The sequence below is a fragment of the Diceros bicornis genome, chromosome 4, assembly GCF_020826845.1.
Source record: "Diceros bicornis minor isolate mBicDic1 chromosome 4, mDicBic1.mat.cur, whole genome shotgun sequence".
In the NCBI taxonomy this organism is placed as follows: Eukaryota; Metazoa; Chordata; class Mammalia; order Perissodactyla; family Rhinocerotidae; genus Diceros; species Diceros bicornis.
The window spans coordinates 22587784-22599911 of NC_080743.1; the positions used below are offsets into that span (position 1 = coordinate 22587784).

Here is a 12128-nt window from a genome sequence, read left to right on the forward strand (position 1 = left end):
TTTGCTCTTGAGATTTCTATTCAAAATCGTATGGGAGGTTCTATCCAGTGCAATAAGGAAGAAAGAGAAAAGAACGGCGTAAGAATTGAAAAGGAGAAATGAGTGTCTTTATTTGCAAATGACATGCTTGTGTACATAGAAAATCCAAAAGAACATATAAACTATTAGAATTAAATAATTTCATCAGTATATCTGAATGCAAGGTGAGTATACAAAAAATAACTCTACTGCTGTATCACAACAACAAATAACGTAGAAAATTCAAGTTTAGAAATACCATTGATAGGAGCATCAAAAAAATCAAAACCTAGGACTAACAAAATATGTACAAAGCATTTGATTGAAAACTACAAAATATTATTGAAATTTTTCTAAAAATTTTCTAAATAACTGGAAGGATACACAATATTCACCAATAATAAAGATGTCAGTCATCTTTCCCAAACTAATCTACATAGATCTTTAAGTTTGACACAACCCCAATCAAAAGCACCAATGTTTAACTTTTTAGGTAGATATTGACAAGCTGAATTTAAAATTTACATTGAAATAAAAAGGACCAAGAATGGCTAAAGCAATCTTGAAGAACAAAGCTAGAGGACAGAGTGGTACTGGTGCAAAAATAAAAAAAAAAAATCAAACAATGGAACAGAATACAGTTCAAAAAGAAACCACACATCTGATTTATAACATCTGATTTATCTGCCTAATGACAAAGGTGACACTGAAGTACAGTGGGGAATGAATTTGATTTTCAATAAATGGTGCCAAGTCACCTGGAGATCCATATGAAAAAAAAAATCTTATCTCCTCATTCAAACCATACACAGAATCTATCCAAGATGGATTGCAGATTGAAATATGAAAGGTAAAACAATAAAGCTTTTAGAAGAAAACATAGGAGACCCTCTTCATCAGCTTGAAATAGGCAAAGATTTCTGAAACAGAACACAAAAGGTGCTAACCATAAAGGAAACAATTGATAAACTGGACTATATTTGTGATAGCTAATTTTATGTGCCAACTTGACTAGATCATAGGATGCCCAGGTATCTGATTAAACATTATTTCTGGGTGTCTCTGTGAGGGTGTTTCTAGAAGAGATTAGCATTTGAATTGGCAGACTGAGTAAAGCAGACTGCCCTTTCCAATGTGGGTGGGCATCATCCAATCCATTGAGGGCCTGAACAGAATAAAAAAAAAGGCGGAGGAAGAGAGGATTCACTGGCTCTCTGCCTGACTACTGAGCTGGGACCTCAGTCTTCTGCCCGCAGCACTCCTGGCTTGCAGGCCTACAGACTCAGACTAGACTCTATAACATTGGCTTTCAGGCCTTCAAAGAACATCACCGGCTTTCCTGGGACTCTAGCTGCAGACAGCAGATCATGGGACTCCTCAGACTCCATAATCACATGAGCCAATACCAAAATATTCTGTTTCTCTGGAGAACTATAATAGAATATTAAAATTAGGAACTCTGATCATCAAAAGTCACAATTAAGAAAATGAAAAGGCAAGTCACAGAGAAGTAGAAAATATTTTATATATCTATCTCAAACAAAGATTCATTTCAGAATTCATTTTATACTAACTAGGACTTGACGACTTTTAACAACATAAGAGAATTTAATACAAATGGATAATCAAATAAATAGAGATGTAACATCAGCTACAAATAACACAGAATAAACATCAGCTTCAGGTATTACTTGAACTGCCATCAACTAAATATTAATGAGAAATAAAAATACAGCACTTCTAAAATTATGAACAAATATTAATATTTACAACTTCAGAACTCCTTATAATTTTCAAAGCATGTTCCTATGTTACAGTTATAACTAAATAAATACAGTTATAACTAAAATTGAGAGATGATTTGACCAAATTGATATTCATTTGAATGTCAAATGACAAGATTTAATTGTTCTTACGAGGTGCCAGGCATTGGCTAAGCAATGGAGTGGCATAACAGAAGTAGTTCTTGCCAGCATCTAATTATTATTTTAGGATAAATGCATAACCTGCAAATTATTGTAGCAAATGGCATGAACAATTCTGTTTCAAGAACCTTGAAATTTTTCATGGCATTTGATACAATAATTCACATCTAGGCATTTATCCTAAAGTAATAATTAGATGCACACAAGGAATTGTGCATAATCATATTCACTGCAGAAAAATTTATAACACAGAAAACATGGAAACAACGTAACTATCCAACAGTGGAGCAGTAACTAATATATTATGGTATATCCAGAGATAATGGAAGAGTAAGTCCCATTGGTAGTGTGTGAGAATTCTCATTTTATCCCATCTTTTCAATATTAGGAATTATCTCTTTAAAATTATTGTAGGAAAAAAAAGATTAATTTTCATTTACATTTCTTTACTAATAAATCTGAACATCTTGCAAACATGTTTATTGGCCATTAGTAATTCTTATGAGTTATCTGTTATCCTTTGGCCATTTTATCTGATGGGCATTCATATTTTATTAATTTGTAAGAGCTCTTTATATGTGGGCAGGAAAAAGAAAGTATAGAAATCTTTGTGTCTACTATACTTTCAAGTGTTATGCTCAGTGTTTTAACACGAGTCAGCTCATGTGAAATTAAACTTCTTATTTCTTGAAATGCTTCAGCTTCTAATAGTGTTCAACTCCATGCGCACTATCAGAAAGGCTAAAACAATGTTTCAAAAGAAATAGTTCTTTTGAAAACTTTAAAAGTAAATTTTAAAAATAGTTCTTTTTTAAAAAAAATTGATCTCTTTTTGTGTGTGTGTTTGAGGAAGATTCGCCCTAAGCTAACATCCGTTGCCAATCTTCCTCTTTTGGCTGAGGAAGATTAGCCCGGAGCTAACATCTGTGCCCATCTTCCTCTATTTTGTATATGGGACGCCACCACAGCGTGGCTTAATCAGCAGTGCATAGGTCTGCGCCCAGGATCTGAACCAGTGAACCCCAGGCTGCCAAAGCAGAGTGCGCAAACTTAACCACTACGCCACCAGGCCAGCCCGAGTTCTTTTTTTTTAAATGATAGGCAATTACTTTTCTTTTTTACGAAAAAGTTGCAAAAAATAAACTTTAAGTTTGCAAAAAGCAGTCACAGTGTATAATTAAAATGTTTCTAATCAAATAAGATATGATAGTTAATCACAGGTTTAATTTTTATGGTTTTAACTGTAATCTGTTGTCAATATTAACTTCATCTAATAACAAACTAGATAAAGAGGGCTCCTAACAGTTCTTCCTCCCTCCAACCCCCCACCCCAACTATGCCGAAGAAGAAAACAAGCAAGATACTTGCGTTATGTTTAAAAATAAGCCTAAACTTTACAATTTTAAGGAAATCATAAATTAAATTTTAAGGAAAAAAATGTTATTTATTTTTAATATTTATTTTTTCTTTTGTGGAAGTGTTATCTGAAAGTACCACAACTAGTTGTAATGTTAAATAAATCAAAAACACTAAGTTACACTTGGGATTTAAGCAACTTGTTCAATTCAATAGTATCAAATGAAAAGAAGACAAGGAATTTTTTTTTTTTTTTTTGGTGAGGAAGATTAGCCCTGAGCTAACATCTGTTGCCAATCCTCCTCTTTTTGCTGAGGAAGACTGGCCCTGGGCTAACATTCATGCCCATCTTCCTCTACTTTATACGTGGGATGCCTGCCACAATATGGCTTGATAAGCAGCGGGTAGGTCTGCGCCCGGGGTCCAAACCTGCGAACCCCGGGCCGCCAAAGCAGAGCATGTGAATTTAACCACTACACCACTGGGCCGGCCCCAACACATGAGATTTCTATTGATTCTTTAGACAAGAAAAAAAAAAAGAGAAATTCCTCTTAAACTATCTGAAGCAAGCAGCTGTAAAGGAACTCATTCTACCTTCCTGACACTCCCAATGCCAACTCCTTCCCATTTTCCACTGTGGCCTCTGGAACACATGTCTGATTATAAACAAGGTCTCCTGCACCCTGAATCTCTTCAGTCTCTACTTCTGCCTGAAAGGAAACCCAATCCCTCACCCAAGAAACAGCTTCCCTTACAGCCCTCAGGAGTAAAAACTCCTTATTCTCACAGACTCTGTATAATTGCCCTATGTTTCTTAGGCAAATCTCCTCTCCCTACTTTAAAGCTCAGAACTAAGGGCAATATAACCATCCCTCCATCTATCTATCTGTCCAATAAATTTGTACCTAATGCCTGCTATGTGGTAGATACAGACTACAGAACAGTGAATCCTCACAGGGGTTAAAATCTAGTGAGACAAATATGAAACAAATAATCACACGAGAAATAATTGCTAATTATGAGAGAAAAGAAGAGGAAGGTACACAAAATAATGAGTAGGATTTAGTCAGGCCAAGAGTGGGGGAAAGAGCATTTTAAGATGCGAAAAGGAAGGGAGGAAGGATCTCGTTTTCAAGGAAACCAGGTGCAACTGGGCATAGCGGGTGAGGACAGCGGTATGAGAAGGACAGGAAGAGGTGGGCAGGGCCTTGAGGCCATGCACATGAGGGCCAGGACTTTGAATTTTATTCTAAATGCAGTCAGAAACCATCGCTAGAGTTTTAAAACTTCATTCCTTATCACAGTCATCTACTCTTCTGCTCACATCTAACCAGGATGCTTGTTCTTCAGCTCTATCCCAATTCCTTCCACATCCTAGAGAGCTTCCACATCCAAGGCTCCTCAGTTACTCAACAACCTGGACTCCAGTGACCTCCATCTCCATCTCAAGCAGGCTTCTCTTCACTTTTTCCTTGTCCAAAACCACTCCACCTCTGAAAATCAAATTCTAATATTTCATTCTCAGACCATGACCTCTCACCAATCCTACTCTCCCACTCCCTACACCTCTCATGCCTGTCCTCCAACCTTTAACATTTACTATATGACTAGGAAAAAGCTGAAAGTAATAGAATCTTATTAGAATAGGTGGAAAGTTATTACTATTTCCTCCATCCCTACCAAGGCATGTAGGCTTCTCTACACCTTTCTCCATGCTCACACCAACATATGTGAACTTATATACACAAATAGAGAGATGCTTGTTTTGATTACAAAAAGTGAATCATAACGAATACATAATTCTGTGATTTTTCTTCACCTAAAAATAAAAATCATGAACAATCTTAAGCCAGCAGATAGAGACTGAACTCATTCTTTAAACCGCTGCACCTGATTCAAGGTACGGATGCTGCCTGGGTTCCCCTCCAAAGGGGACTTGACTTGTTTGCTGCAACAAACTTGCTGACGCCAGAAAACCTTGAAGCGGGTTCTCCAGTGGAATGAAGTGTTTCCAGTCTTTGTAGTTGACAAAGTTACTTGTGACTGGAAAAGTCTGGGAGCAGAACAGTTTCTCATAGCAAGTACTTCAGCAGAGGGTAACAGGTCCAGGCCCAGAAGAACTGAAGCCACCACATCTTTCACCACTTGGTCTGCTACTGCCCAAGAAATGTGCAAGGCTGCTGGCAGGTACTGAGGGAACCACAACCATGGGGAGGCAAGGAAAATTAACACTCGCGTATGGGGCTTGGAAAGAAAGATGGCCAGAAGAACAGAAACAGGAGATGCCTACTGAAGCAGAACCAATGGAAGAAACAGAAGAGAATTTTAATGAAAATAGAATGGAATTAGAGCTCTAAAAACAAAAATATCCCACAAAATCCAACAGTTTCAGGAACTAAAAAAATATGATTTCTTAATTAGAAACTCAATATGTGACAGAAAAAGAGAATGATTGCCCTTGAGAACCACATCAATGGTCAGAAAAGTCAGGTGGAAGAAATACCTCACAAGAAACCCTGTGACGCCCTGAGGTGTCACAGGGCAAGTTGCATGGAGGTCAGATCTGGGGGACAAAACGAGGAGGAAAGGAACATGTAGAGAAGAATCACATAAACAATGGAAGAAAACTTTTAGAACTTAAGGAAGTCATGAGGCTCTGAATATCAAGGATAAAAGGAAAATCCTGCCAGCCTGTTAGCACTGTGGGGACAAAGGCTTTCTGGGAGGGTGGGAAGCTGGAAGCAGACACTGCTCAGGCACACCAAGGCACTGACTCTGGGCCTCCCCAACGCTGCGTGCGGTTCACACACCAGAAGAGCCTAATGTCTGTGCTTAGTGCTCACATGGAAACAGTAAGCACAGGGATTGTTCAAGTTCTTCTAGGATCTGGCACACTTCTTTTGTTGTCCTATGTCTCTAGCGTCTGAGTGCCGACCTTAGGGACTTTGTGACAGTCTTTCCCTTCCACAGTCTATCTAAAACACTGCAGGTACCAATTTTTAAATTGGTAAAATTTAAATTGGTAATTTAAATTGGTAAAATTTAAATTTAAATTTTAAATTTAATTTTTAAATAAAAATTAAAAATATAAAAAAAGAGAAAGTACTCACAGATGAGGTAAGTGCATGATTGTTTAAAAAAACCAATACTTTATGAAATATAGCTGAAAGTAGTATGGTTAGAATCAAGAGGAGAGGCTCCAGATGCCTGCCGCTCACTAGCTGTGTGACCTTGGGCTTGCTGTGTTTTGGTTTCCTGAAAAGTGAATGCAATTAATAGCACCTATCTCATCAAGCGTAAAGATTACATGAGTTAATACGTGTACCATCCTCAGAACTTCGTCTGGCATGTAGCAAGTACTCAATCAACAACAGCAGCGTTGCTGCTGGGCTGCTGCCGCCACTGCTTGCAACAGGAAAGCAGCACAGTACACACAACTTTAATTATGGAGTCAGAAGGCTTGAGTTCAAATGCTGACTGTAGTGCAGCGTTGGTGGTATAGAGGTGAGCGTGGCTGCCTTCCAAATGCTGACTTTAAGAGTTTTATACCACAGCCACGGTAGTTAATCCCTCTAAGCTTACATTTTTTCACATCTAAAACAAGATGAATACCTACCTCTTTCAATTTCCATCCATTTATCTATCCACAAACGTCAATTGAGTACCTACTATATACCAGGTATTGTGTAGGGGCTGAGATAGAAATATGAGTAAGACACAGTTCTGTCCTAAAGGAGCTCACAGTCTAGTGAGCAATACCAGGAACCTCTGTTTCATTTCGTGAGTATTTCTTACGGCTCCCTTTGCCTTAGGAGATGAAGAAAGAATCACAAGGGTCAAGCATGTGTTTTAGTACCACAGGTATCATGATTTACCAAAAAAAAAAAAAAGGTAACACTAATATTGTTAGGCAAAAAATGTGGCCAGTTTCTGACATTACAATATTTTGCTATTTTAAGAAAAATACTATGAAGCAGATGGGTCATTAGAAAGTAAGCCCTTACAGATGATATGGCAGTCTTAGGAGTGAGGGAATCAGAGAAATGCAGGTCTCCATTTTTGATTGGAGAAGAGGATAAAACATCTTGTGGAGACTGAGTTTTGTTCATAAGCTGCACTATGTAGTACACAACTTGCCTCTCGAATGGTCTTTTGAGACCTGATTGTTCCTTTGAATGAACAGCTCTCAAGCCACCATCTGCGAGGAGTCACTATTACTTGACCCCTTGTCAACCACATCCATCCCCTTCCAGGGTATCCTGCCTTGGCACATAGCATAGGGTGGGAGATTATGGGGAACAAGTTCGTGGTATCTCCTCTATATCATCCCAATAATAAAGACCTTATCCTAAAGCTTCTTGGTATTAGGAGTGCTTATTTTGATCATCCCATGTGAGTTGGCCATGGAAGGGGTGGGACCAGTTGTTCCCCTTAATCTTTTAGTTAACTCAGGGGTTTTAGAACATCTACACTAATAATATCAGATAATCGCTAACATAAAATGAACAAAACAGACTACGAATTCATAGGAAAGTCTGAATACCTATCCTTCATAAAGAAACAGTGCATGCCAATATATTTTCATGTGTGACCATCAGTTGGCATTTAATAGCTACAACTTAAAATTCTATATTTAAAACCTCACAGAAATTATAATGGCATCTTAGCATACACTTGAAGCAATATTAAGTACATTGAGACATTTGGTATCTTTAGAAAGTATGTAATTATACCATTATTAAAAATTAATATCCAGAATATTTGCCTTTATTATATCTATACAGCACCACAATGTAAAATAATTATATACATTATTTAAAATCATGTATTTGGCTGATAATTGGCCTAGATTTATTACAAATTCACTTGAATGGTGGCTACAGACAGTCACAAAGAATGATTCTGGCTTCTTTTGTATATCTGTGTGTGAAAAATATTCTAAAAACCAAAATAATTTAAACAGGAATTAAACCAGAGCTAAGTGAAAATTATCCAGCAAAAAGGAATACTAACATCTCTCTTGTTTTAAAGTTTCAATTGGACAATAAATTATGTTTCAAAAATCTTTATATAAAAATTCTAATACTACCACCCATAAATCATAAAGTATAACAACAGATAGTATATTTATTTTTTACCTAATCACTTTTTAGACTCACAGTAAAAAGCTATTGCTTATAGAAAATAAGTTCAATAATTTATCCAAACATTGTTACATAAGAAGTTTTAAGAAACTGTAAATAATTCTTAATACTCTCATTTTGATTCTCCGACTTTTCAAGACTATGTTGTATTTCTTTCAAACATACTTCCTGATGTTGTGCTTTCTAAATAAAAAAAAGAAATAAAGATAATCAGTAATGACATTCACATCAAAGGACAGAGTCATAATATAAAATTTATATATACAATAATTGAATACATGATTTTTAATTTTTTAAAAGAATCCTAACATCTGATGTGTTCATTATTAACTTATCGTAGAGCTCACTTGTCTTTAAAATCTGGAATAACTAAAGCACATCCATGTTATCTAGTGATCTATCTAGTGACATATACATGTGATATAGTTTGTTGTAATGCATTTACTTAGCCCCAAATTATTACATATTTAGCATGGTTAACTTAATAAGTGGGTCTTATTTTAAACTGTCATAATATCCATTAGTTAACATGACTTTTGTGTGTGTGTGTGTGTGTGTGTGTGAGGAAGATTGGCCCTGAGCTAACATCTGTTGCCAATCTTCCTCTTTTTGCTTGAGGAAGATTGTCTCTGAGCTAATATCCATGCCAATTTTCCTCCACTTGTTTGTATATGGGACACCGCCACAGTATGGCTTGACGAGTGGTATGTAGGTGTGCACCCAGGATCTGAACCAGTGAACCCTGGGTTGCCAAAGCAGAGCACACAAACTTAACCACTACGCCACTGGGCCAGCCCCAAACATGACATATTTTAATACTAGTTTTTGCCATTTTCTCTGCCTAAAAATTCATATTTCATACCATAAAAATTTCTTTGCTGTCTTAAAAATGGACAGAATTCTAGTTTTGATAATATGAACATTTTACTTTTAGAATTCTTTAAAAAATAAAAAGAACTCAATATAATAGGTGTTCTTCATTTGAGGAAAAAAATTAAATACCTAATATATTTTTTAAATATTCAGTTGCATACAAATTCTCAAGTAGATCTGTTCACCGAAAATCATACTTTAGATAAAGACAGGCTGCAAATACCATCTAGCTTCCAACTAAAATGTAGCCACCTTGAGAAGAGAGATCTTTTATTTCCTTCCTATCAGGTGTTCAGTGATACCTGATATGTTCTGAAACTGAGTGATGTCCCTCAGGGGAAGTGGGGTGGTATGAAGCAATGCGCTAGGCTGGGCTACACAAAGTCACAAAATGAATATAGTGAATCTTTGTGGAACATCAATTTTACTCAAAAATTTGGAGGGAAAATATTAATATAAACACACATATTGTAGAGTAGAATGTAAAATGTACATGGATTTTAGGATAATACATAAGACTCCAAAGACATTTCAGGCTTCAGGAAGGTTGGCCTGGGTTAAGCTGCTGGGTCACCGTTGGGTCTGTGCATCCACTCTGGTCCCCACTGGGGCACTTGGGCAGAAAATCTAAAGAGGCCTGCTCCTGCGGGTAGGGCACATGGAAGACACTGGGATACACTCAACTATGAGACAGGATCTCAGGGTGCTGACAATTCAACTGGGCTAAGGAACGTATACAAAATAAATACCGAACTACTCACTGAACTGTCCCCTAAAAGGGACAGAACATGTCTAAATCTATGCTTAGAATTCTAGATTTTTACTGTTGTAAAAATGATCAGGTTTAATAAAACATCAAATCTTAAACCTATTTATTTTGGTAGCTTTGGCCAAGTACTGAGAACATTATGACATAATCTACCTCATCTTAGTACACTTATTTTTTCAGAGGCTTAATTACATAAAGAACATTACACATATTTCACAATATCAGCAACTGTGATGGTGAGTAAAAAAAAAAAAAGTTTAGAAATAAAGGGAAGGCCTGTGCTAAATTAAAAGTGAGAAATGTTTAGTTTTGATTAAATTTCCATGGAACTTTTGATGGTGATAAAATTAAACTAACATTGCATGCCAAAAATCATTTAACTTTTGAACCTGGTTTTCAACTTTTAAGACACTTGGGAATGAAAAAAATAGTTTTCATGGAGTCTCCAGCTCCTGGAAAGAATAAAGTACCATTATTTTCTATGTCATTGTTAAGTAGACAGTTTTAAGTAATTTAGTCATGACTAGTGCTAGCTTTCATAGTATCTTATGCCAATTGACGATTTCATGAATCCTTAGGAAAAAACATTAGAAGACTAATTAAACACAGCCAATTTGGTTTTCTCATTTCATGGCTGAATGGACCAAAGCATCCATCTCATATACGATATGACAATACCGAATATTTACATAACACCAACTTATAACTTTCTAAAATATAATATTCATTATTCCAGACAGATATCAAAAATGTAACTCATAATAATAGTTTAAATGGTATTTATCTTAAAAAATGAAAAGTTCATACCAGAAAGAAAATAAGTAGATTATATCTGTAATTTTCATTAAGCAGCTGCCATGAAAAAGTAATATGCAGGGAAAGGGTCTGATGAGACTTTGGGGGAAATGTAACAGAAGCAATCAAGGACACAGGATAATTCTTTGGCATAATCCTGACATTTTTATTTTTTATGATTTATATTATTTGTTATTTTTAATATTATCAGTAAAGCAATAGCCCTGATTCCCCTCACTTTGTACTTTGTTTAACTAAACTACACGGTAAGAATGTTAAATGCTAACTTATTTTCTATGAAAACACATTAAGCCATACTAATACTTACACTGTTCATTTTGCAAACAAGTTGATTTTGTTCTTCATTTTTCTTTCTAAGCTCAGTTTCCAGATCTAATATTTTAATTTGTAAAGCCCTCTCTCTAGATGACATTTTCTCTATTTCTTCAGAAACCTGTAATTTTCATTAAAAGAGTAAAATAACTAAATGTGCTTTCTTTAAAGTATGATTTAAAGCCTTGACATAGTTATACTGGACCTCTTTTTTCCAAATATATATTAATTGGATGATAGACAATTTAATTAGAAAATGTTTAAAGATGTTCCATCTTCAGGAAGCACATATAGTATAAGTATGTATATTTCTCTTTGAAGTATAAGTATCTGCAAAATTAGCTTGAGATGGAAGAGGTGTACTCACTTGCACTGCTCTGTGACTTAGGCAGGTGTGTTCCTCAATACTATATTTTTATAACCTACTGAGACCAACTGCCATGTTTTACAGTACTTATATTCACCATGGTATCTAAAGCGGTGGTGGAAAATAGAAAGTTCTCATTCAATGCTGATTATAGACTTGGATGGATAGAAATGGGGGCAGGGCAGGTGATATATACACTTCACATACACACACACACACAAAAGATGGGTTTTTCATTCATTCACTTCCAAAGTGGTCTGAATTTGAGTTTTCATATTTCTCTGATTGCTTATTTTAGCAGAAAGTCTAGCTCAGCTATGTTCATCCAAGGATTCAGATATGTGGCAGCCTATTTGCAAGAATGTTGGTTTGGAGCCACAAGAATGAGAGTGGAGGCAGGGACTAGTTCAGGAGCAAGAAGCTAGTGGGAAAGATTGTCTTCTAACTTCTTTGGACTCAGTTCTAAGTTATTATAAAGTGATTTACAGAGATATCTTGTGCACAAATTCCAAGGGCGATTGTCAGTGAGAGAGGCTAACAGGATCTGA

The 12128-nt window shown here is 36.0% G+C and overlaps 1 protein-coding gene across 13 annotated transcripts in view; it reads right to left on the reverse strand.

The window, feature by feature from the left end:
• Nucleotides 1–8050: 8050 nt before the first annotated feature.
• Nucleotides 8051–12128, reverse strand: part of ODF2L (outer dense fiber of sperm tails 2 like) — a 36658-nt gene continuing 32580 nt past the window's right edge. For 12 of the 13 annotated variants that reach the window (XM_058538427.1, XM_058538431.1, XM_058538430.1 and 9 more), the window contains 2 exons: nt 11209–11334; nt 8051–8626 (listed from right to left, as the gene is read on the reverse strand). In XM_058538427.1, the coding sequence (XP_058394410.1) occupies nt 8498–8626; nt 11209–11334 (255 nt within the window). In that variant the 3' untranslated portion in view covers nt 8051–8497. The remainder of the gene's footprint in view (nt 8627–11208; nt 11335–12128) is intronic. The other variant, XM_058538425.1, reaches the window with a different exon arrangement.